A 25,274-nucleotide genomic window follows, 5' to 3' on the forward strand; every position below is an offset into this window, starting at 1 on the left:
ATAATTTACAAGTCGAATAAGTAAAAACTAGTTTAATGCTCAACAACTCACAAGCTCAAGTTAACTCATTAACCACAAAGCTAACTAGTAACATCACATGAAGTACTAGTCCGGGATTGGCGGTTTCATTATTAAAATCAAAGTTTAAATCATTACTTTACTGTCATACTCACAGACCAGTCTATATTCATTATTGAACAATTGCATCGCCAATTAGCGCGTAGAACTCTTTATTGTTAGTAGTACAGTCAAGGGCAAAGATATCGACACGGCCAAAGTTACAAAAATATGTATACACGACTTTATGCACTTAACATTAAAGCCGTGTATACATATTTTTGCAACTTTGGCCGTGTCGATATCTTTACCCGTGACTGTACCACGTGTAGGCCCGGTAGTAAATAGCACAGGCGCAAAATAATGATTTGTACAGATAAAATTAAATAATAGGTAAAATATAATACTGGTTGGAGGATTCGTCTCCTCACTCAATCAAGTTGTGATGTTTATAGTGTGTTGTGTGTTCATTGAAAATAAGGGAATAATCGTCATATTTCTATAAAGCTACAAACAGAGTAGAACATGATTACCAACTAAACTAAGCCTTGAATAAATAGCTTAAAGCTGGAAGTATACGAGCTTAACTGTCTGTGTGACGTAACACGATTTTTGATGTTTCATGATCATGATTTCCGAGTTCCTGACACGATCTCGCGTCCAGAAGTGCATGGCACAACTCCAAACGTTTTAAATTTAATGATTTCATATCCCTAAACTGTAGTTCACTCGGCACAATTTTTATTTGCGTCGTGAACGAAAATAGCATGCGTTGATTTCATCTTCCACACAACCTGCTGCATTATTTGTTTTCTTATGTTGTAAGACAAAAAGTGTCATTTACAAGACTATTTCTTTTTGCCTTTTCCTTTGCTCGAAGTCGGCTTATCTTTGCTGGTACCAGGTGCATCTTTTCTGGCGCTAGTCTTCTCAGTAACTTTGACTTTATTTTTCTGTAATAATAAATATAATGGTGATTTTTGTCTTTAATGGACCTACATAACAATATGATTTCTTTAAATTAATTATTCATTTTAAGATAGCGATTTATTTAAAAAGAAAATTACATTGGTATTTTTTTTTAATACAAGCTGCTTTTGCTGACTGTACTTTTTGTTGACTGTACTTGCATTGAGGAGTTCTGTCCTGCGGAGACGATCCTGGCCGGACTACCAGGATGTCACTACCAGATTATTGTATTGTCACGCAATTTACATTAGTCTGCCAAATTTCATATAAATCTGACCACTTGCAGTTGGCCGGATTTAACTTGCAAAATTTGACTCGCATATACATACGAGTACAACATATTTGGCAAGTTAAATAAAAGCTTTTACTAAGTTTTTGTTAAAAAAAATTAACACCAAGCTGTACTTTTTGATGACTGTACTTGCATTGTCATCCAAACCAAACTACATTTCCGTACCAAATTTCAAGTCGATACCATTAACTGATGAAGAGTTCCATCCTGCGGAGACGCTGGACCACCAAGATGTCACTACTAGGGACGCTGTTTTGCAATACTGAGTCAACTCACTGTCATTTCGCAATACAATGTCAACTTTTAAAATTCTTTTCTAAGGGTTGACATTGTATTATCAGAGTTAGTAACACAACTATTGCAAAACAGCGTCCATTAATATATTGTACTAGCTGGTGCCCGCGGCTTCGCCCCCGGTGTAGCTTTTTTTTTAAATTTTAAATCTTCTTTTATAAGATACTTCTCCTGAGAAAAGCAAAAACAACAAAAAAAGAATATTTCTCAAACATGCTCGGAAATGTATGCGTTAATGTCACGAAATGGAGACATGAAGTTTCTCATTTATGGCTCCCGACCACCTCCCTACATAACTTCTTGGCCTAGGCCATGAAGTATGTATGAAAATCCATTATTGTCCGCTGCTCTAACTTTTTAATTTTGCTTATTAACATTAAACTGATAAAGGAAAAATTACGAACAGCCAACCACCACTACTCTGTAAGCATTTGCGATACTGCGATGCGATGCGATGTGATATATGGATGGATGGATGGATGGATGGATGGATGGATGGATGGATGGATGGATGGATGGATGGATGGATGGGTGGATGGATGGATGGATGGATGGACGGACGGACGGATGGATGGACGGACGGATGGATGGATGGACGGACGGATGGATGGATGGACGGACGGATGGATGGACGGACGGATGGACGGACGGATGGATGGACGGACGGATGGATGGACGGACGGATGGATGGACGGACGGATGGATGGACGGACGGACGGATGGATGGACGGACGGATGGACGGACGGACGGATGGATGGACGGACGGATGGATGGACGGACTGATGGATGGATGGATGGACGGACGGATGGACGGACGGACGGACGGATGGATGGATGGATGGATGGATGGATGGATGGATGGATGGACGGACGGACGGATGGATGGACGGACGGACGGATGGATGGATGGATGGACGGACGGATGGATGGATGGACGGACGGATGGACGGACGGATGGATGGACGGACGGATGGATGGACGGGCGGATGGATGGACGGGCGGATGGATGGACGGACGGACGGATGGATGGACGGACGGATGGATGGACGGGCGGATGGATGGACGGACGGACGGATGGACGGACGGACGGATGGACGGATGGATGGGACGGACGGATGGATGGATGGATGAAATATTTCCTCACATTGTTTGAGAAAAGCACTATACAAGCCTCGGCCAGAACAGGGATTGCTGGACTCGTTTTATCCGGCCTCGTCTACGACTCGGCCGTCTACCCCGAACTCGTCCATCAATCCCTTACTTCATGGCCTCTGCAGTAATGTACTATTCTCAAACATGCTCGGAAATGTATGCGTTAATGTCAAGAAATGGAGACATGAAGTTTCTCATTTATGGCTCCCTACCACCTCCCTACATAACTTCTTGGCCTAGGCCATGAAGTATGTATGAAAAACCATTATTGTCCGCTGCTCTAAATTTTTAAATTTGCTTACTAACATTAAACTGACAAAGGAAAAATTACGAACAGCCAACCACCACTACTCTGTAAGCATTTGCGATACTGCGATGCGATGTGATATTTGGATGTATGGATGGATGGACGGATGGATGGATGGATGGATGGACGGATGGATGGGACGGACGGACAGACGGACGGACGGATGGATGGATGGATGAAATATTTCCTTACATTGTTTGAGAAAAGCACTATACAAACCTCGGCCAGAACAGGGATTGCTGGACTCGTTTTATCCGAATAATTTATTGAATCAGGCGTTACTTTGCGGAGGTCCATATCAATGAACAAAGCTTAGCGATCGTAAGGTCGCGGGTGAGCAAGGAAATTATTTTAGTTCGTTTTATCCGGCCTCGTCTACGACTCGGCCGTCTACCCCGAACTCGTCCATCAATCCCTTACTTCATGGCCTCTGCAGTAATGAACTATAGCGAAATCAGTCCAGCCGTTCACGCGTGATGCCGTGACCAAGGGAAATAGGGATTAATTTTTAGGGTTTCGTACCCAAAGGGTGCCAACGGAACCCTATTACTGAGACTCCGCTGTCTGTCTGTCTGTCTGTCCGTCTGTCCGTCTGTCACAGGGCTCTATCTCTTGAGACGTGATAGCTAGGCACTTTAAATTTTCACACAGTGGCCGCGACAACAACAAATACTAAAAATAAAATAAAGTTACAAATTAAAGGGAGTCGTCATACAAGAAACGTGTTTCATTCAGCGGTTTTTGATTGCTAGGCTGCGAAGATGACGGCCGTCAGTTGCTAGGGGCAACGCCAGTGACCCTATGCTGTTTAATGTTTAACTACTTATTAATTTGCGATTTCATTAGTGCTATTTTATAAAACCTTCGATAATTATAACAATGGTCTCTAAGACCGTGGTTTATTTTTTTGTGCAGCATTAAGACTAAATAACAATTTATGATCCACAAACCTCCGACACACACTTCACAAAAGCCAACTTCAATAAAGCACTCACAGCCGCTGTATTTAATGTTTTTTACACTAAAAAATGTCCGTTATAATTCCTACTAAGTAACACTATTTATTTACAAGCTCAAAATTTAAAATCAGGTTATGATTTATTCACTAATTCATAATATGTTCGCGCCGTTCGGCCGAATTGCCGCGTTCAGCCACTTTTTTTTCTGGCGCATAATAGGTAGGCATGGCAAGAGTCTAAAGCGCTATTCAGCCTCCGACAGAGCGACAGCCAAAGAGGATGAGAATTTAAAATTGTTCTTTATTCAAAACACTTGCACTTGTTCAGGTGGAATTCAATAATTTAAATAAAATATTAAAATATTAAATATTTCAACTTAAATTTGAAGTGGATATCTTCAACCGATTGAGCTGAAATTTTGCATGTATGTATAAATCCGATGACAATGAAATGAAATTGAATTTATTTGCATTAAGCGTGGGATTACATTGATGTTAGTTATTCGTGTTATAGAACACACACTTAGCTATGCAATATTATTATGACGTAGAGCTAATCTGATGATGAAGTTAGATGATGGCAACTCTGTAATAAAACGACACGACCGCATCGATTTTGGTCTCATTTAATTCATCTTGACGACTACCTACTTTAGTAACCGGGGCAAAAAGTACCGCCAGCAAAAAAGCTTGTATTAGATTTTTAAACAAATAATTATTACTGAACTATTTGTTTTTAAAACATTGTACGGAGGTGCGGAACCCTTCATGCGCGAGTCGCTCGCACTCGCACTTGACCAATTTTTATATATTAAGATTTTTAAGCAGATTTACTTCAGTATGCCAAATTTCAAGTCAATCCGACCACTGGAAGTGGGTCAAATTCAACTCGCAATTATTTTATTACCTTAATGAGAGCATCGCTTTCTGGATCACTGTCCTCCGGGTGGTCGTCGTCGTCGCCGTCGTCGGCGAGTTCACCGTCGTCAGAGCCGGCGCCGGCGCGCGCGCGCTTCACGGCACCCGGCGCATACGGTAGTGCCATCGCTTTTTTATTGTATGTACGAGTCATTGCAGCTTTCACCTGTGTCGGACCGTCAGACGACGGTATTTAAGTAATTATGTCATTGTAAACTCTTTTAATATTATAATCACTATAGATTGAACACTAAAGCAACAAGAGGCGCGTAAAGCTACAGGAGGTACGGGTTCAAATTCAATCCGGGATACCAATAGTTTTTCGTTAAAAAAAAACTTACTATAGATTAAGTATAATTTCACCTTTGAGTCTATTAATATCATTGGATTTCTTTGACCAGGCCAGAGCGACATCTCGGTCAGCGACTCCAAATCTTCTCTCAGTAGATGATATGATTCAAGTACTTCCAAGGACTGTGCAATGCCATCAGCTTTGTCCTTGACGAGAGGTGTCACTATAGCGTCACGTAGGTGCGTGCAGTAGTCGAGGAAGATAGACGACTTTGAACCTGTTGTACTACAAAAAAAAGATGACAAGTAAATGATTTGAACAATATATTCAGGACGATTGGTATGTCCGGGTAGTGTAAAGTGTTTGTTTGGTTTGTCCGAAATAATGAAATCTCTGACAACTTAATAGTGGATTGATAACCAAGGGTGGAAAGTGACCCATTTCACCATATTTACAATAGTTCGAGGGGAAATGGGTAATTTCACCCGAGTTAGACACTCTACTTTTCATTTCGACTGTGAGGAAAGTAAAATACTACAAAAAATAAGAATAATAATAAATTGAATTTACTTATATCCAACCTCCAGCGGTACCTTTTCGACTGGCCATTTGCCACGGCCGACTATAAAAAAAATCGAGTTGGTCACGACCCTTTAGTCGGCTTATATACAAAACTGGAGGTTGAACGCCCAACGAAGAAGTTTGACCATTATTACTTATTTATATTCCATCTCTTTCTTTCACATTTCACGAATCACTTCCATCTCTTTCCTAACCTAAGTAAAGAAAGAGATGGAATATGTTCGTCACGTATTAAAGACCAAATTTCTTGTTTCAAACAAACGGATGTTCGGCGTCCAACCTTCGGTGTTGTATATAAGCTCCTTGGCCACGACGTGCATCTAGATGGCCATACCGAAACGTGAAAAAAAAGACAATGTTGTCAATGACAATTGACGTAACACAATTATCTTCGACTCCGTGGTTAATCTAAAATTAAAAAAAAAAACTTTCCACCCTAGAGATGAAAACGCAATTTTCCACCCGGCTATCTACCCATGAAAATTAAATTTTTCGAACAGGAGAGATGAATAAAATATTGTTAGATAGACCTCGTTCTCTACAGCATGAAACGTAAGAAGAGATTAGATATTCACTCCGACCCTCTGACCAAGGTACATGTGCTCCCAGACTAAAGGAGTAGTCTCGTTCTTCAATGTCGTTTTGCTTTCAAAATATCACCATAATAGTGGAAGACTAAGCGAGAAAACACAAAAAGGGAGTTGTTTAGTAGGTGTCAAAGTTCGAAAAAAAAAAATATATTAAATTACCTCAGTCTAGTGTGAGCATGAATTTCTTGACATATCCTGAACATTTTACTTCTGCGTGAGTTTTTACCCAGCCAAGCTGGAAACTGTATCTGTCCTGTGAGATGGCCCGACATCGCAGATCCCGGTATGACTGAGCTGTACATCGCCTGTGGAGATTTATTCCCAAGTTATTTTACCAGAACTATACCTGTATTTATATCGGTCAGTATGGGAAAGTCTGAAACTATAATACATACGAAGATCCGTTCTTAGGAACAATGTCATTGATTTTTATAACAAGAAAAACTGCAACCATACATTTTCAAAAACTTGTACTCAGCTTGGAAATCGAACCCGGATGTTTTGAAAATAAAACTTACATTATTAAAGAATATGAAATACAATGCATTCTATTCATTCTAGATATCGTGTTTCATAGTAACATTTATTGCTAATGATCTTCACTACCCATATCGAAATAGGAATAATGTATGTTTTATTTTTCAAAACGACCGGGTTCGATTCCCAAACTGAGTAAAAGTTTTTTTTTTGTAAATGTTTTTCTTCTTATTAAAATCGATGACATGGTTTCTAAGAACAGATCTTCGTATGTCTTATAGTTACAGACTTTCCCATACTGACTGATATGAATGTTACACCCTGTATAACTACTTTAGAATGGTTATTGTGTTTTGTCATGTTAAATAACACAATTTGTGGCGTGGGACAGCCAGGGCAGCTCCCAAATCTGTTTGCTTTCAAAGAATACCACAGGTAACTTTATAATGATGATTGATGACAATCTACTTTCTTATATTTATAAAAAAAAACTATGTACTTTGATATCTGGGGGCACGGTAGTGCCCCCGCCAAGTCGACCAAAACAAAAACAAAGGCACGGCCGTACCATACTTTTCTCGAAGCCCTTCATTTTATTTACATGAATATCAATCCTATTTCCGAATGGGTTCAGCTTGTTTCAGGACAAACTTAATTCTTAGGGCTGGTACCTATATTATAGAGGCCTTACTGATTGATAACTTGATGTGGTGGTTGACATAGCTGGCTTAGTTGCCCCATTTCAAATTGCCGTACTGAATACCTGAACAGGCAGGAGGTTCCAAGCTTGATTGCTACGGATTCTGGCATCCACAAGATCTCCTGCACTAATACTGTCAGCAGCTCTGCTTAGCCGTTCAAGCACTTCATGTCTGAAAATCAAATACGCATAAGATATCTTCTCGAGGGCTGGAACTAATGGATATATTTGGCGTTATCTGGGTACCTTGTTGTCGGTTCTAGTTTCCGAGATAATCGCTCAAAGTTAGCTAGTTTTAATACTACAGTGTTCTTAAATTAGGACTATTAAAATTAATCGTAAGTTATTAGTCGTTTTCAAATGATATCACTTCATATCACTAAATATTTTACCACCGACGATAAGGAAAACCTTTTCGAAAATATATAGTGATTGTACCAACTTTTTACTAAACTTTACCTTGAATTTTGAGACTGAAAAAACTAATTTTTTAAGATTTGTTGAGTTAATTTGGTCTCATTTGGCGATGTTTTAGCGTACTAAATATAAACGTTTGTTGATTTTTACTGTTTAATTACATTTGTAAACCACAAAGTTATTTTTGTTAAAGTATTTTTTTATATAATAAACAACGTTAATTCAAAACTAAGTAAAAAACTTTTTTTTTTACTTTATGCACTTTGGCAAGGTAAACTATAGGAACATAGTTGTCCAATTACAAAATTGTTCTTGAAACCAGAAAGCCCGTACACCACTCCTCAAATAGCATGTCATCTATGTTACTTCCAACAACAACATACTTTTATTGGGTGTATAAGTTTGAATTCAAATTTCTCATAATCACCTTTTCTGGCTTTTGAGGTTCAACATTTTTTTTAAGTATCTATTAAACCTACATGCATGTTTCTTACATGGTTCGATAGCTATATGTATGTAGATTATGGGGATATCAATAACTCAATACCGACAACAAGGTACCTTTTCCCAGATAACGCCACATATCATCATTGTAACGCGAGATGATACATTGTGCCGTTCCTAAACTAGAGGTCCTTTTGTAAAAATATAAATTATTTAATCACTAAAAATTAAATTTGTCCTGTTTCATCATCATCATCATCATCCCAGCCTATATAGGCCCCACTGCTGGGCACAGGCCTCCTCTCAGAACAAGAGGGCTTGGGCCATAGTTCCCACGCGGCCCAGTGCGGATTGGGAACTTCACACGCACCATTGAATTGCTTCGCAGGTTTGTGCAGGTTTTCTCACGATGTTTTCCTTCACCGCAAAGGTCGTGGTAAATTTCAAATGTAATTCCGCACATGAATTTCGAAAAACTCAGAGGTGCGAGCCGGGGTTTGAACCCACGACCCTCTGTTTGAGAGGCGATAGGTCAAACCACTAGGCCACCACAGCTTGTACAGATACCGGCAAACTTCTTGAGCATTAAACAAGGGAGTGGGGGAAAGTTTGCGCACCGTACACATACGAGCAAAAAAAGTACCTAACTATTTAATTAAACTGTAGAATACTTTTTACGTAGATAAATCTACCTCTAAAAATAGTTAGTTTTTAATTTTTATAGATTGTTAGTGTGCGAAACACAGTAAGTAAATCAGAGCTCTTCGCTTCCTTGATAATCCGTCTGACAGTGCTGACAGACGTTTTTGTAGCATCTGCAGTATTCTTCACTGTCTCCATGTCACTCTTTCCGTCTTTCATCATAAAGCAATAGACATCGTACACCATTTTTCTAGCTTGCCTTTTGAAAACCACATTATTTTGTCGTGGCATGGTGTTTTTATTAAGTATAAAACAATCAACAAAAAAGTTATAATAAAAAGTCAACAAACAATAATAACAACAAATTCAACAAAAACTATAAAGTCAACAAACAACTATAACAACAAATTCAACACAAACAATAAAGTCAGTCAGTCAGTCAACAAAATAAATTACAACAATCACTGTATCACTGCACGCCAGTGTACATAGGAGGCAAAAGAACGTGGACGCAGCGCGGGACACAAACGTCAACTGATTTACCAATCACGCGATCGACACGGCACTCTTCCGCCGCCGCGCTCCACCGCCCGCCGCCCCCCCTCCCAGCGATACCTAAAAATCGCTTCTGCGCAGGCAAAGCCATTTGTTCAAGATGTTTGCCGGTATCTGTAGCAGCAGTTGTCCTGTTTGAATTAGCAAATTAATTTAATGAAATGAGGCCGTGAATTATTCCAGTTTCCGGTGATTCTATTTTTCCTAGACACAGGGCGAGCAGTTGATATTATGCTATTGTAAGTTAGATTAGTTAAATTTCATTAAAAGTCGTGAATATTAAACAAAACAAGAGCGTGTCGTACACGCCCAGGATAGGGTCCCGTAGCCATTACAAAAAAATCAAATAATATTTTTCTAAGGATTTCGTATTGTGTACTGAATCTTCCAAGTTTAGGTATATTGTATACCTTAGGCTCGATTTCAATGAAAATTTGAACTTTAAAGTTGAATATTTCGCAAACAGAGATCACTGAATAGAAAAATTGTCTTAACAACAACCCCCCAATTGTTTTAAAAGACCTATCCAATGATACCCCACAATAGGGTTAGTCGAGAAAACAAAATAATCCCCACCTTACGTCTATGGGAGGTACCCAAAAAAAATTTTTTTTTTACTTTTTTTTATTGTACCACTTTGTCGGCGTGACTGATATGTATATTCATGTCAAATTACAGCTTTGTAGTACTAACGGTCTCTGAGCTTACCCGCGGACAGACAGACGGACAGACTTGGCGAAACTATAAGGGTTCCTAGTTGACTACGGAACCCTAAAAAACATACAGTCGAACTGATGTAGAGGTACCCTCAGCCAAATATGTGATCTACCACCCTAAAGTTGATAATTGTTTGCATGTCACAAAACAATAATGTCAATAGACGTATCTGTCAACTTGAAAGGTTGAAACTTGAAACATTAGCGAGATATTCATTTGATAGGAACTTTTTAGGGTTCCAGAGCCAAAATGGCAAAAACGGAACCCTTATAGTTTCGTCAAGTCCGTCTGTCTGTCTGTCTGTCCGTCCTTCCGTATGTCACAGGCATTTTACTCCATACACGTAACAGAAATTGAAAAAAAAAAAAAAAAAACTCGCATCAACGTGTGGCACATAGTACGGCAACTCTTTTGCACACAACACAACATTACTTGATTTTTTTCGTAATAGCTACGGAATCCTATCTTGGGCGTGTCCGACACGATCTTGGCCGGTTTTTTTCATTATATCCGTATGGGGTTTGCTGCACATTAGTACGAAGCGATAAAGTGCGTGTGACACGGTTTTTGGGAATCTTTTTCATGGATTGGTTTAAATATTTTCTGAAAATTAAATCTCTGCTTAATAAAGCTAAATTTTTAACAAAACTTGAAAGTGGCTAAAAACAGTACCTAAGACATTGTTTGTTTTACAGACTCCGTATGCTCCAACCCTTTATTTCATTACCATTTTATATCACTTTTACGTTATAATGGCGCAAGTCGTAGCTTTACTTTTGTGGCAAAATTTGCGACCTCACCCTAATATCGCATGCTGTCTACATTGAAACGTACTTAGGGCAGTGGGGAGCGACTTGCAAATAATTTTCTTGAACGAAGAGCGGTGCGAGGCTGTAGTCGTAGAAGAATAAATCGCTCTTGTCATGAATGCTCATGGTTTTGTGTTCTTCCGCAGAAAACACTTTACGTATAGCTTCCCATGGGCCCTGTGAATAAAGTAGAGCTGTAATATTGATTTAATCTATTAAATTAAATAAATATTAATTATTAAATTTATCTTTACAGCTGCTTTAATGGCTATTCGCATGCTCTTGGCGCCCGTGATAAAACATAACTTCTCGCACCAGTGATTGTATTTGGTATGTTATCACAATGGAGTCACGGCTTGAAAGTAACATAATGCTGCTCTTTATACCAGATAAATGCAGAGTTCATTTAGGATATTGTTCGGCAAGTTCAAAACAGATAAAGCTCGGACTAAGAGACTCATCGAAACAAAATAATTATTTAATTCAATTAAGCCACTTGATAGAAACCTACAGGGTAAACAAAACAATAAACACACCACAAAAAAAAACACATAATATAAAAATAAAGAAAACATCCCGTAGAAGAACGTTATGATCATGATATATAGCACAACATTGAAATGCAAAGTAAATTCGATAACCAAATTATCTTTGGATATTAAAAACAGGTTGTTCGAAAGCCAATTCTAAAATCAAGTACCACACAAACAAGTCTAGAAAACAAAAAATATATAGTAAGTTTGGAAACGTAAAGTATAGGTCTACTTAAAATTAACGAAAGAAAAATAAATCGTTTTTAGGTTTTTAAGACTTATCCGTTTCTAAAATTACACCGTTTTCCGAGCCCTGACATGTATACAGAAATGCATAGCATAGCTACAGCTGTGGTTCCCAATTTAGTTTTTTCGTTTTTGTTGTTTGTACGTGGAAACGAAAAAAAAAACGTCAAACTTGCGTACCACTTTCTTATTGCAAGAATGATATATAAAACGTTCGTTCGTTTAAAACAGTATTTTGTTATTTTGGTTTTTTTTATTGCTTATTAAGTAAACGCTGCGCATACTCAAATGCCCTCACGTAGCCCTGGTGGTAAACACTGGCATAGAGAAACTTGGTGTAGATTTAGTTTCGTTAAATTTACCTCCTTCGCACTTGTAACCTCATATATATTAATCTTACAACGTCACAAAATTCGCTAATCGATACGCAAGTATGGCATATTATCATACATTGTCACGTTTATTTTATTTTTCTTAAACTCTTTAGAGAATATTGTTCAAATTAATGTCACAGTTTATGTCTCTGACTGGCGCTGGTACCAGGTAAATAAATATTCGCAAAAGCAAGCTTTATTTAAACAATCATTACAGATATGTAGAAAAATAAAAAGGCAGGGGCATATTGGATAATAAGAGAAAAATAGAAAAAACATATTTATTAAAGCAAAATAGGTATTATGAATAATAATTAGTACCTACTTTAGGCGTTACGCCAATATAAAATAGGAAGAAAGAAATATAAAACAAAACGAACTTTCTTTCGCAAATCGCATTCGCAACAGCTTAATAAGTCCCTCTCATTCTCATTTTGTTGATGTCACATCTGAATTACAGAATAGACTCCCAAGAGTCCGTACCTATATTGTAAATGGGCAAGTAACTCTGTTCGTTTGCCTGTTTGTAACCTCTTCACGCTTAAACCGCTGAACTGATATGATCGAAATTTGTCATGGAGGTATTTCAGATCCTGGGATACACGAATTTTGGGAAGACGAAGTCGAACACAAAAGCTGGTAAAAATAAGTACCATAATTACTTGGATATACATAAGTCTAGCTAGACTTTGCAGAGAGAATGGCGACTGAAGTGAGAAAATTAACTTCTTTACCTTTTTGTTTCATAAACTTCATTGTTTTTGACAATATTTGCAAAAAGGTACAATAGAGGCATGGCGAGCACAATTTATAATTTCATCATCATTACATTATAACACAAGCTGTATTGAATACTATTTAATTTAATTTCTTTTGTACGTAAGGCACACTACAAATACATATGAATAAATTGTTAAAAGAACAACAATGCTATTAGATTTTGTAATATCCATGCTGCGGCGGCAAATGTTAGTAATACGGCTTAGCAGGTTTTGAAGGTATTCTTTTCTCTTATAAAATTAAATAGAAGTAAATGAAGTCATATATTACTTAAAATATTTATTATAGTAAGGGGTACGTAGGTGGCTATATTCAAAATGATTGTAAAAAAGTATTTACTAAAATGAGGTCAGCATAGTGTTCAAACATACAGTATATTTACGCGCAAACTCCGATAAAACGGAAGCTAGGGAAACAGCGGGTGTGCACCGTGCCTGAACATCGCTCCATGCCCGTTTTGTTTTGTTAGGTGTTAACGCAAGAGTGTACACACTGATCTTTCCATATCAGTCTTAATTTGTTACTTAAGATTTGTTTGAGTTGGCGCGTGGTCTATGAGCGAGATAATTACCAATTTGATGTCCTTCTTGGTTTGCGCGGCGTCGCGGTGCAGGGCGTCGGCGCTTGCGCGGGCCGGGTCGACCGCCCACATGGACAGCAGGTTGAGCGTCTGCCGCACGTCCTGGTTGGCGGCCACGATCAGCTGCGCCAGCGCCTCGCCGGGCACCTTGATGCCTTCTTTGCAACAAACCGACATCATTGCCGCCTACAAAAAACGTACGTTTTTTTATTTGACTGGATGTCAAACGAGCAAGTGGGTCTCCTGATGGTAAGAGATCACCACCGCCCATAAACATCTGCAACACCAGGGGTATTGCAGATACGTTGCAACAATCGAACCAGCATCTACATTATTTTAGAAATGAATGTTTTTACACTAGTCAGTTTTCATACCTTAATCTGATCAACCCGTGGCCTGGTAAATCTAAGGTCGTAACAATAATTGACAAGCGATCTCATCTTCTGACTATTCCTATCGTTGCACATGCAAATGATGGGAACGGATGCAGCTTTTATTAAGCCTATTAACTCTTGCAGACCGCCTGGAAAATAAATATGAATTTGTGATTCAATCGTATCCTATTGTAACCCTAATATTTCGTTTATGTTCATTCGCTTAACTCACCTCTGTCTTCATTACCAGCCATACCATCAACTTCGTCCATAACTAAAACATGTTTCTTGGAGACCGCCTGTTTGCCTGTTTGTCCTGAGAAATAATAAAAATGGCAAGCATAATATGTTATAGGCTCTAAACGCAACTAAATAGAAATCTGACTTTAAGTTAGGGCTTTGCATTAAACGCTAATGCTGCTTTTCTACCAAAGATCTGCGAGGATGAAATGCGAGGAATGTGTTTTTCATGAACCAATAGAAACGCTTCATTTACCTATCCTAGCACATCTCTGGTGGAAACAGCTGAGCGGAGCGAGGTGAGGTAAATGAATAAATAAATTTCTGGTGGAAACGGAGCTTAAAACTAGAAAAAAAAATGCGATGGCTTACCTTTGGCAAATCCAGAGAGGGAAGTGGTCGTTAGCAATTCGCCGATCTGCTCTTTTATAAGAGTTTTATTTCTGGTGTCAGAAGCATTGAACTCCACAGTGTCAAAACCAAGCTCTTTGCACACGAGAGACACGGTAGTAGTTTTGCCTAAAATTAACCATAAAATGAATATATTACAATATATAATTAACAGTTACACGAAAGTAACCAAATCCCGTTACACCCCTTACCTACACCCGGCGGCCCCGATAGCAGAGCTGCCTTGTAGTATCCGCCATCATCATTTTTCGTCCATGGGCTGGGTTTAGGTAGTTTCGCTTTTCTATTAGCGTACCATTTTGTAAGCCAATTGCAAAGTCTAAAAATAAATTTAAAAATGTCATAAAAATGTTTAAATACTTAATTAAATAAAAAATAGGATCTCATTATTGTCAACAAACTTTTTAACATTGCTTGCTTCTCCATGTTGGCCAATAATTTGCTTCAGTGTTTGCGGTTTATACTTCTCTACCCACATTGACGATTGATGCGAGTTAGCGATTATTTTGCTATTAGAGTCGCTGCTTGAATCTGCAACATGATTGTACTTTTTATACCATTAACTCGGAAATGCTTCCTTTATCGTTCAGGATCAAACCCCTATACCACCAATGTTATAAGTGCTAGAAATTTAACAATTATAAATAAATAAATATCACGAGACAATTCACACCAATTGACCTAGTCCCAAAGTAAGCTTAGCAAAGCTTGTGTTATGGGTACTAAGCAACGGATAAATATAATTATATAGATATAGATACATACTCAAATACATATTAAACACCCAAGACCCGAGAACAAACATTCGTATTTTTCATACAAATATCTGCCCCGACACGGGAATCGAACCCGGGACCTCAAGCTTCGTAGTCAGGTTCTCTAACCACTAGGCCATCTGGTCGTGTAAAAAAGTGGCAATTATGTGGAATTGTAACATTTGTAACTGTTATGATCTAGGGGCAGGATTCCATTTTGGAATCCAAGAATTCTTCGCTTGCTCGAGTTTCAACACAAGCATTCCCGCCAAAAATAACAAAAAGTAGTGGTAAAATTTGTATGGAAAAAAAATTTTTTTTATACTCCACAGATCTCGTCTTGTTAGGTTATTAATAAATAAAAAACCGGCCAAGAGCGTGTAGGATACGCCCAAGATAGAGTTCCGTAGCCATTACGAAAAAATCAAGTAATATTTTTCTAAGGATTTCGTATTGTGTACGGAATCTTCCAAGTTTATACTTCGTTTTTTTTTTAGCATTAGAAAGAAGGTAAGCGATCTTGACGTGACTTTTTATTGAAAAACACTTTTGAAAAATAAGTCACAGCAAATATGTAACAATTAGCAAGGACATATGATCATTTACATTCTTTTGGTATCATAAGTAATAGTTACAGTTTTTTTTTTAAAGTTTTTCAACAAGATTATTTACCCTTTTCTAATGCAAAAAAAAAATGAAGTATAGGTAAGTATATTTTATACCTTAGGCTCCTATTTACTCTTACTAATAATTCTCAAGCAATCTTAGCCATTGTAATTTTTCTTGTAAATTATTTTTACTACCATCCAGAATTTTTTAAATTTTTTACACCCAACAGTTTAGATTTTAGAGGGGGGCGGGGGGACGCTCGATTTTAATGAAAATTTGCACTAAAGTTGAATATTTCGCATACAGATCACTGAATCGAAAAATCGTCTGGGAAACGCCTCCAATAGTCTTAAAAGACGTATCCAACGATACCCCACACGCTAAAGGGTTAGTCGAGAAAAAAAACACTCCCACTTTACTTCTATGGGATCTCCCATAGAAGGTTAAAAATAAATGTATTTTACCACTGTCGGCGTGACTGATATATTCATGCCAAATTACAGCTTTCTAGTACTAACGGTCTCTGAGCTTAGCCGCGGACAAACATACGGACAGAAAGGACAGACATGGCGAAACTATAAGGGTTCCTTCCTAGTTGACCGAGGAATGCTAAAAAGATATTTATACCAAAGTTGAGCTTTCTTAGACCATATTTAGTGGTATCTTCGGTTTGCAAATAAAATATTTTAAAAGATCGCCAAGTATCTACACTACGAGTACTCTATACAGCGACTTGTGGTAGTTGTGCTGCAGGGAAGGGACAATGGGAAAAGATCAAGAGGACGTAACGAGTACTCCTCTCAACACTAGCACCAGAGAAGCGTCAGCCAGGGACGACTGGCGTAGCATTGTTCGGCATGCTACGTGACCACGACTACTCTGTGAAGAGTATCCGACAAAGTAATTTGTATTTTATTGTACATACATGTATATTGTTCAATGAATAAACCACCCATAACTTCTTATAATTTCAAACCTCAATAAGGTATTTTAAGATATTTTTTTTGTGAATTAGTTTAAACGCAATTAAAGTTGAAAAGAGGCATACCATTTAAATCCTTACTTGTTGACGCACATAATTTAGAAACACTTTCCGAATTCTTTTCTTTTATATTAACAAATTTTTCCGTTTTAGAATTATCGTTAATATTGGTTTTCTCTTTTGGACATTGTTTATGGTTTATATCAGATTTACTTTTGCTAGCTCTTTGAGTCGATGTGACGCTCCTGTCTGTATCAGATTTTTGACATAAACTCTCTTCATGGTCGTTATATGATTTCCGATTTAAACTCTTTTCAGTATCCTTATGCGGTTTCTGACTGAAGCTTTTATCATTGATTTTCTGGGAGTTCCGATTTTTTTCGTGTTTAGTGGACTCATTGGATTTCTGCATGTCTGATTTATTAACAATTAGTGCCAAAAAGTCACTTTCGTTTAAGATTGGAATACCAAATTCTTGAGCTTTAGCAATTTTTGCAGGACCTGCTTCATCTCCAGCTAAAACATGTGTCACCTGCAAGTAATTTAATAAGTTAAAAAATAAATTCCGAGAACATTTGTTTGCAAATAGTATATTTTTACAAACCTTTCTACTCATAGAGTTTTTTATAGTTCCACCCAACTTCGTAATAGCTTCGGAAACTTCTTCTCGTTCGAAAGAGTCAAGTACACCGGTTAGCAAAAATGCACAGTCCTTAAGGCAATTAGGTGCACCCTTAAAGGAAAAAAAATTAAGATGAGTAAAAAGCCAAATAATCAAAATTTTGAAGAAAAGGTTTTTTTTTGTTTTTTATTTATGCGGTTGTGTTTCAATAGATCAGAGATCCGGCTCAAGCAGCGCTGCTCTATTTAATGAAGTGAAACAAGCACGCCGCGCGGGCGCCCGCGCCTTGCACCCGCGTGACTTAGCCGAGGCCCTTATCCGTTCTGCTATAAGAGGTACATCCATGACAAATTTCAAGATCCAATAATTTGTTTAGAACCTTGTTTAATGATTGTATCGTTTGATTGCGTTAACATAGAAGTTTGATTTTTCACCATTCCAAGGATTAGTAGGCCTGAGTATGAATTTGATATTAATTTCAGCTTAATAATACCTTCACGTGTTCATGAGAAAAAGGGTCTTGACAGACGGATGGGAGGACAAGCATACAGACAAACAGACAATAAAGTGCTCCTATATAAGGGTTCCAGTTTTGTGAACTGTAGTATGGAACCCTAAAAATTAGATGGTTTAAGAATAAAATAACACCAACATGAAACTACCGTGAGACTCACTCATATTAAATGATATTGTAACGGATAACTCACGTCTTAAATCGAGTTTAGCTCGACATGTTTCGGGCTATTTCGTAGCCCTTCTTCTCAGAAGCACGCGACTCGGCGGCTGCCGCAACACGCACACTACGCGCAATCGCTCTGCTCGCGCGACCAGAAGACGTGACGTTTAAGACTTGAGTTATCCGTTACAATATAATTTAATAAAAATGACAGCAATGTAAAACAAACTTATAACACCCCTCTTTTTGCGTCGGGGGTTAAAAATGGTTTTTTGGGTCGATCAACTTTTTCTTGTACCTCAATGCCATGGTTACGTCCCCTGGACAACTCTTTAAAACCACGAGTTTCTATATATTTTCTGTGGCTAAAATTCATCGAGTTTACATTTTTGTCATAGTTACAAGCTCATTATTTTATAGACTCTACTCCTAAGCATATTTATTAGTCGCATATATCAAAGCAGTTTTAAAAAAAAAACTCAGTCACTGTTGTCTCTTGGACAACGGGACAGAATAACAAACAAGAAAAAGTTGATTGGCCCTTTTACTAAGTAATTATACTTCATTTTATAGAATACAGGCTTATATGTATCATGCAGCCTACATTTATTAATCAGTGTAAAAACAAAAAAGGTATTTTTCTCATATTTGTTACACCATTAGCTATTACATGCTTTATTTAACAAAATAAAAAACTCATGCATTTAAGGGATATCACATCATGATTATTATTTTATTTAATGTTTTCTAGGAATATTGTAATTTATTTATAAATAACAGTATTATGTATCTTCTTACCTCGGGCATATCTTTAGCTCCTAAATGTTTGGGTCCAGACCTATTTAAATACTTTTGATACAATACTGCAGAATATCGTTTACGCTCAAACCTTTCCTCATCTGTTAGAACTAAAAAAAAAGGGAACAATCAATAATTTTGGAGTCAAAAAAATTTTTAAAGAACCACCTTGCACAAATTATCTATTTTATTTTAAAGTTTATCTTATTTAGATTTCATCAAAGTTATCAACACCAACAATTATGCTTGCCTACACAATAGGAGTCTCTAATCTGTATTAATAAACTGATTTAATGTTATTAATACTATACAGATCAGAATGCACTGAAAAAGTACTTTATTTACTTCCATGCAGGCATTTTAATTTTTGAAATGAATTTGACACAACAAAACACTTATTTCCATTCATTATACTTAATTCAGTTTATTAATTTAGATCATACTGTGAGAGGGAGAGAACTTCAGGATAATACTGTATCTGTGTGAGGCCTGCCTAGGGCATTATCTGAATGGATAAAGATATTATTAGAGCTTATTTTTAAAACATCTTTAGGATCTGCTCTTAATACCTACTCATTAATAGATCAAAATTAAATACGTAAAATATTAAAAATGGTTAAACTTATAATCAGAAAATAAAAATAAAATTACCATTCTCAATCAAACTTTTGTCGAGATCCTTCTCCCTTTTGGTTTCTTTTGAATCATGGTCAACAGAAGCATTCACACATTCGGGCACTTTCTTTTTGTCTTTTATGGTTTTGCATTTTTCGTCTTTATCTATTTTTAAGTTACTTGGTATGTCTTTTGAATCACTAGTTTTTCTGTGCTTTATTGGACCAGCCTCAGTTGAATTAAGTTCACCAATGGGTCTCTTACTATCTTTCTTTAAGAATTTATCTGATTCAACTTTTTCGGAAGTTGAATTCATATGGCTTATGCTAAACCCATTACTTTCCATTAGTTTTGTTGAACTGTCAGTTTTGTCTTCAGTATCTTGAGTATTTGGCACAGATATTGTAGTTTCTTTGCTGTCTGATTTATTTGGTCTAAATTCTTCTTCGTTAGTATTTTTTTGGACATTTACTTCAGCATTATCAAGCATTAACAGACTTTGATCAAAATCATCATCTGAATGAATACCTGTCTCTGTGTTCTTTTTCACTTTTTTAACAATTGGTTCTGTACGTTTAATAGGCGCACTGCCGAATATGTCAACTGCTTTTACCTCTTTAAGCTCTTTCTTGACTGGTAACTTAAGTTTAACTGTCTTTTTTGTTGATTTACTGCTACTTTCATCAGATTTCTTCTTCTTTGTTGAAAATATCTCTTCATCTGAGTCACTGAGAATCCGTTTCTTTCTACCTTCTCTTTTCTGAAAGTCAATGGAAGTCATTTATAATGATTAAATATTATAATGTACATTAACAATGTCATGCCATGTAATAATTCAAAACGACTTATGTGTTCGATCGTATTCTAATCTCGATTTGATAATAATATAGGTAGGTAAATATTTGAGTAATTTAATAATAATAATGACATATTGAAAAAAAAAATGAAATTAAGTTAGAGCTTGTCTAAGCTGACGCGCGTCATACTCAACTATATCAGTTCATTATGCGTGACTAATTAGTAGAGGTGGACATTATTTAACGTCAGCGGTTACAGTAACCAGTGACGTGACGAGTCACCGAATCACTGGTTTCACGTCAAGCGACAAAGTGGTGATTTTTGTAACAAGCTTCTTTTGTGGTGATGCGAGATTCGTTTCAACGTCATAGACGTCACGAACGGAACGAAACGAATGGCATGGTTTTACGTTTCACTCAAGCGACAAGTGGTGATTTTTATAACAAGCTACTTTGTTTGTGGTAATGCGATTTTCGTTTCAACGTTATAGACGTAACGAACGGAACGAATGGCATGGAATGGAGTAAAAATTATAGCCACTTACCCTTACCGTTGTAAGAGTTTGGTTGGCGCCTTACATGAATTTAAATATTATTTGTATTGCAGTAAGGTATAAATTAGGTTTAAGGAAGAATCCTACTATATTAATTAATGAATATTATAAAGTATCAGTTACAGTTACAGAACTTAAAGTATAAATTAGCCATCAAGAAGTAATGAGGGCGTATTAATTCGCCGCTAGAGGCGCTAGTGTAGCGTGAGGTTTCCGAAATGTCAAGTCTCATAGTTTTCGGGTGAGCTACGCGGGTAATCATTTTGTGAATATTATCCATTACCTGAAATGAATAATGGCAATTATGCCTTACAGGGTGTCTGTGTTTAGAGACAGTTTTGTCTTTCGGAAAGTCCTCCCTTTTTTTCCGAACAAAACGAGACTACGCAACACTGTTGCTCGATATTTTTATGGTACGGTTTTAAGGTGCATTAAATATTATTTTAATCTAAACTTTGTTTTCACGCCTGTAGTAACAGACTTTGAAAGCCACACTGAAAAACCTCACGCAACAGTGGCGCCATCTAGAAAGACAAAATACGATAGCGTCGCAAAATACGATAGCAACTATATTATAGTTGACAACCCTACTCAAATCATGGAGGTGGCAGACATATTTGCATAATCAATATTCTGTGTTGATATTATCTTGTAAGTACAAACCTTGGTTTTAATTTCAACATCAGGAGATTCTGGAATGACATCATCATCATCTTCTAACTTGGGTTTTTGTGGTTTCTGTGGCCTAAAAAATAGTCGGATATCCTGCAATATAAAACAATAACATTTTATAACAGATAAAAAACAAAAAATATTTAATTAAAAACTGAATCATCTCCAAAAAACAATTACAACAGTTTTCTAACAGTTCGAGGTTAAGCTAAGTTTATACTGACACTTTGCATGGTTAATTAATTTCATGTATTTATTCTTGTAGCTACTTTTTTCAACACCTATAATACTATTCAATGGAAAAAATCAATCGTGTAAACAAATGTGGCTACTGACATTGACACTTGACTGACGACTGGCTGACTGATTGACTGACGTTAGCTCTAGTGATGTGATTAACATACTTCAATCAGCAGTAAATATTATTTTGAATTTATTCATACATTATTTAAGTATTTATTATTTGTATGTTTACAGCTATGATAAAATAGTAGCGAAATGAAAATACAAGTTTATTTATACCGCCTTTTTTTTTTTAATAAATAACTTCTGTAATGGGGCAAAGAGTCAGAATGTAAGGTGACCCGGGGCTATTGTAGCATATTGTATCTGAACCGTCTGATGGCGTCCTTACGAAATTTTACGTTGTGTTTCGTCAGAAGACTATCTTCACACAACAATAAACATGGCGAGCATATGGACGCCATTAGACGGCTCAGATACAATATTACAATAGCCCGGGTTACCATTATAAATATAAAAATAAGCTATACAAAAACGGCTAACACTTTGATGAAATTTGGTATGTAGATAGCTATCTGGAATGCTACTTTTTATCGTTATTGATAGGGATAAAATCTCGAAATAACAACCGCTGGAGTCATATTTGGCATGCTTGTTTTAAAATGTCAATATTACTATGCTTATGAATACGCTTACAACCTGAACCAAAAAATTTCATTTTAATTATCGGTAGTAAAGCAAATAATATTTTGTAGGTACAGCACTAAACAGAGACTCATACTTCGGTGAGGAAAAATATCATGTCAATTTGACATATAACGGATTTTCGTCTTCCAATTAATTATATAAAATAAACATATTTACACGATATTTAATGATAAAGTGATTGTTAAAAACAGTGGTACATTGAGATGTGAATATTCATTGTTCAAAGTAAGTAACTACGGAGTAATTTGTTGCTTTGTTTCATGATTTATTTTTTTTTAGTCAACCCTAATACATTTATTCTATTCTATTATTAATAATTTTACATAAAATCGTAGAGGATATAACCAATAATGGTATTAAAGGCTATGAATTTCTGCAAAACTTTAGTAACTTATCACTTCCATTCTAGTACAGTCAAGTGTAAAAATATATTGGTTTGTGGTACATACATATTATTTGGCTGTACTAGTTTTTTTTTTTTTTTATTTGGTAAGAAACAAACAGTCATACAGATAAATAAAAGCACATTACATTATGGGTTATAAACCAGACCTATAGTTTCCTTAATTAACAAAAGATAAACGTGGCTAGATAAATTTAGAACAGATGTAGTTAAAAAGATGAAGTTATCAAATTAAATTACCAAATTAGTTGTATGCAATAGTCTATCCTTTATTCCCTCTTTTAGTTGCTAGAATTATAATTAGGTATATTTTTCTTTTTGTTATATAAACAAGTGAATTACATTTACAACTAGCCTCTATGCGCAGCTTCGCATGCACAAATCGTTAGATCTTATAGGTAAATTATGAAATTGCGATTTTATTAAATTCCCATGGGTATTCTCAAAAATTACACAGCAGATTAAAATTTATGTTGGTTGAAAACTACTGTTTGGCATTCCAGAAATTGAACTAACTGTATACTAAACTTCATTCAAATCTGTCCAGACACAAACATAACACACAAAATTTCACTGAACTAAAAGAATTTCTTTGCTCACTTTCACGTTTATAATACTAGTAAGATTGTAGAAGGATTCCATTCAATAACTAAAATTTTCTAACAATATTGATCATAAATATCTATTTGGTTGACTTGAGTGTCTGCTTGACTTCGGGCCAGCCAGGTATGTCCAATCCCATACTTGATTTTTCTATTCAAAGCAAAATTTTATAACTAAGTCATCAGAATTCTGAAATTCTATATTCATCTGAGGCCATATTGTTTAACATGCTGATGTTCAGAATCATGTTCACCACTTCTTTCTACCCTCGTATTATACCATGTGTGAGAAAGAGATGGTCAAAATGATTGTGATTCCAAGTGAATTAGACAATAAGGCTTCTAAAGTCGTTCCAGTTGTTTATTTAACTTTTGACAGATTACGCTGTGTCGCTGGCGCATCCAGTTTTGGCACTTCATAATTGTCAAAATTACTAAATTACCGTAGGAAGTGATAAACATATTAACTTAAAATAAATGGTTTATTTTAATATGTAAGATAAAGTAACTTAAACACCTGTGAATGTTTATAAAACAATGCAAATTGCTGAGCAAAAATAAAATATGAATGTGTTAAATCCATTAAAACTTCTTCATGAATAAAATCGATTGTTAAAAGAAATTGAATCAGTAACGCATCAGGGCATCACTATTTTAATTAGTACTCAAGCTGTCAAAACTTAAATAAACGATTGGAACAATTATAGTCTTTATAACAATCTGACTCTTAATGCTCTATGAAATTCTAATGCAACAAAAAACATAATGAACTTAAAATTTTAGAATTCACCTTAAACTGACTGTTAGGTGGATGAGATCAACGTCTACAACATAATATCTGATTACTATCTGGCGCCCTCTTAATAATAATAGGTGTATTACGTTTATTCGACAATTTCAGAAACTATTATTTGTTTATTTATTTTCGCGCTGCTTTAAAAGCACAATATAACATAACCTTAAGGTGTTTAACACTTTATGGCTTTCAGATCAACAATATAAATACAACGGCGCAATTCAAAGAATGAGGAGAGTTCTAACGTAAAAATAATCTCCATACCTTAGACATGTTTCCTATGCAGCTAGCAGGAAAATCAAGTCTTAATTCCTTTTCGGTTTAGCACTTATGTGCGTTTAGTGAAAATATATCTATTATATTAGTTTATTCATTGCCTTGCCGTTAAATTCAATGTAAATTTATGAAATCAAATCAAATGTCAATTGTCAACTAAAGTGACTGTCCACAGAGTACCTTTTTTATATACTGAGATAGAGATATCAGTTCAACGTTTCGCACCCAGCGCCACCTCGTGCTTAGTGACAGTAAAGTATGCGATTATCTAGGTTCCTAAATACTCATATTTCATATTTATTTGAGCAATTTCTATTACACCATTTTCTATTGCATACGATATAACATGGTGCAATAGAAAATGCTCTATTTCTCTTTTTACTTCAATGAAACAAATCGTTACAATCGTTAAAATCGTTAAATTTCGAGTATAAATAAAAATTTCGTATATTGAA

The 25,274-nt window shown here is 36.3% G+C and overlaps 1 protein-coding gene across 1 annotated transcript; it reads right to left on the minus strand.

The window, feature by feature from the left end:
• Nucleotides 1-17: 17 nt before the first annotated feature.
• Nucleotides 18-24,980, minus strand: Gnf1 (germ line transcription factor 1). Its single transcript, XM_074092137.1, has 18 exons — nucleotides 24,808-24,980; nucleotides 21,783-21,884; nucleotides 19,805-20,528; nucleotides 19,154-19,263; nucleotides 17,662-17,790; nucleotides 17,124-17,589; nucleotides 15,113-15,242; nucleotides 14,903-15,030; nucleotides 14,673-14,819; nucleotides 14,293-14,376; nucleotides 14,061-14,209; nucleotides 13,678-13,872; nucleotides 11,199-11,350; nucleotides 7,653-7,761; nucleotides 6,572-6,717; nucleotides 5,312-5,525; nucleotides 4,938-5,114; nucleotides 18-1,010 (listed from the first exon to the last, which is right to left on the minus strand). Exons 1-18 carry the CDS (start codon nucleotides 24,814-24,816, stop codon nucleotides 906-908), a joined length of 3,276 nt encoding a protein of 1,091 aa, XP_073948238.1. The 5' UTR covers nucleotides 24,817-24,980; the 3' UTR covers nucleotides 18-905.
• Nucleotides 24,981-25,274: the final 294 nt, after the last annotated feature.

The sequence above is a fragment of the Choristoneura fumiferana genome, chromosome Z (genome assembly GCF_025370935.1).
Source record: "Choristoneura fumiferana chromosome Z, NRCan_CFum_1, whole genome shotgun sequence".
Taxonomy (NCBI): domain Eukaryota; kingdom Metazoa; phylum Arthropoda; class Insecta; order Lepidoptera; family Tortricidae; genus Choristoneura; species Choristoneura fumiferana.

Coding starts and splice junctions, on each gene's coding strand:
- Gnf1 (XM_074092137.1), bottom strand. Junction 17,791..19,153: donor GAGCTAAAGATATGCCCGAG/GTAAGAAGATAC, acceptor TTTTCCTTTAAG/GGTGCACCTAATTGCCTTAA. Junction 5,115..5,311: donor TGATATTAATAGACTCAAAG/GTGAAATTATAC, acceptor GGTCCGACACAG/GTGAAAGCTGCAATGACTCG.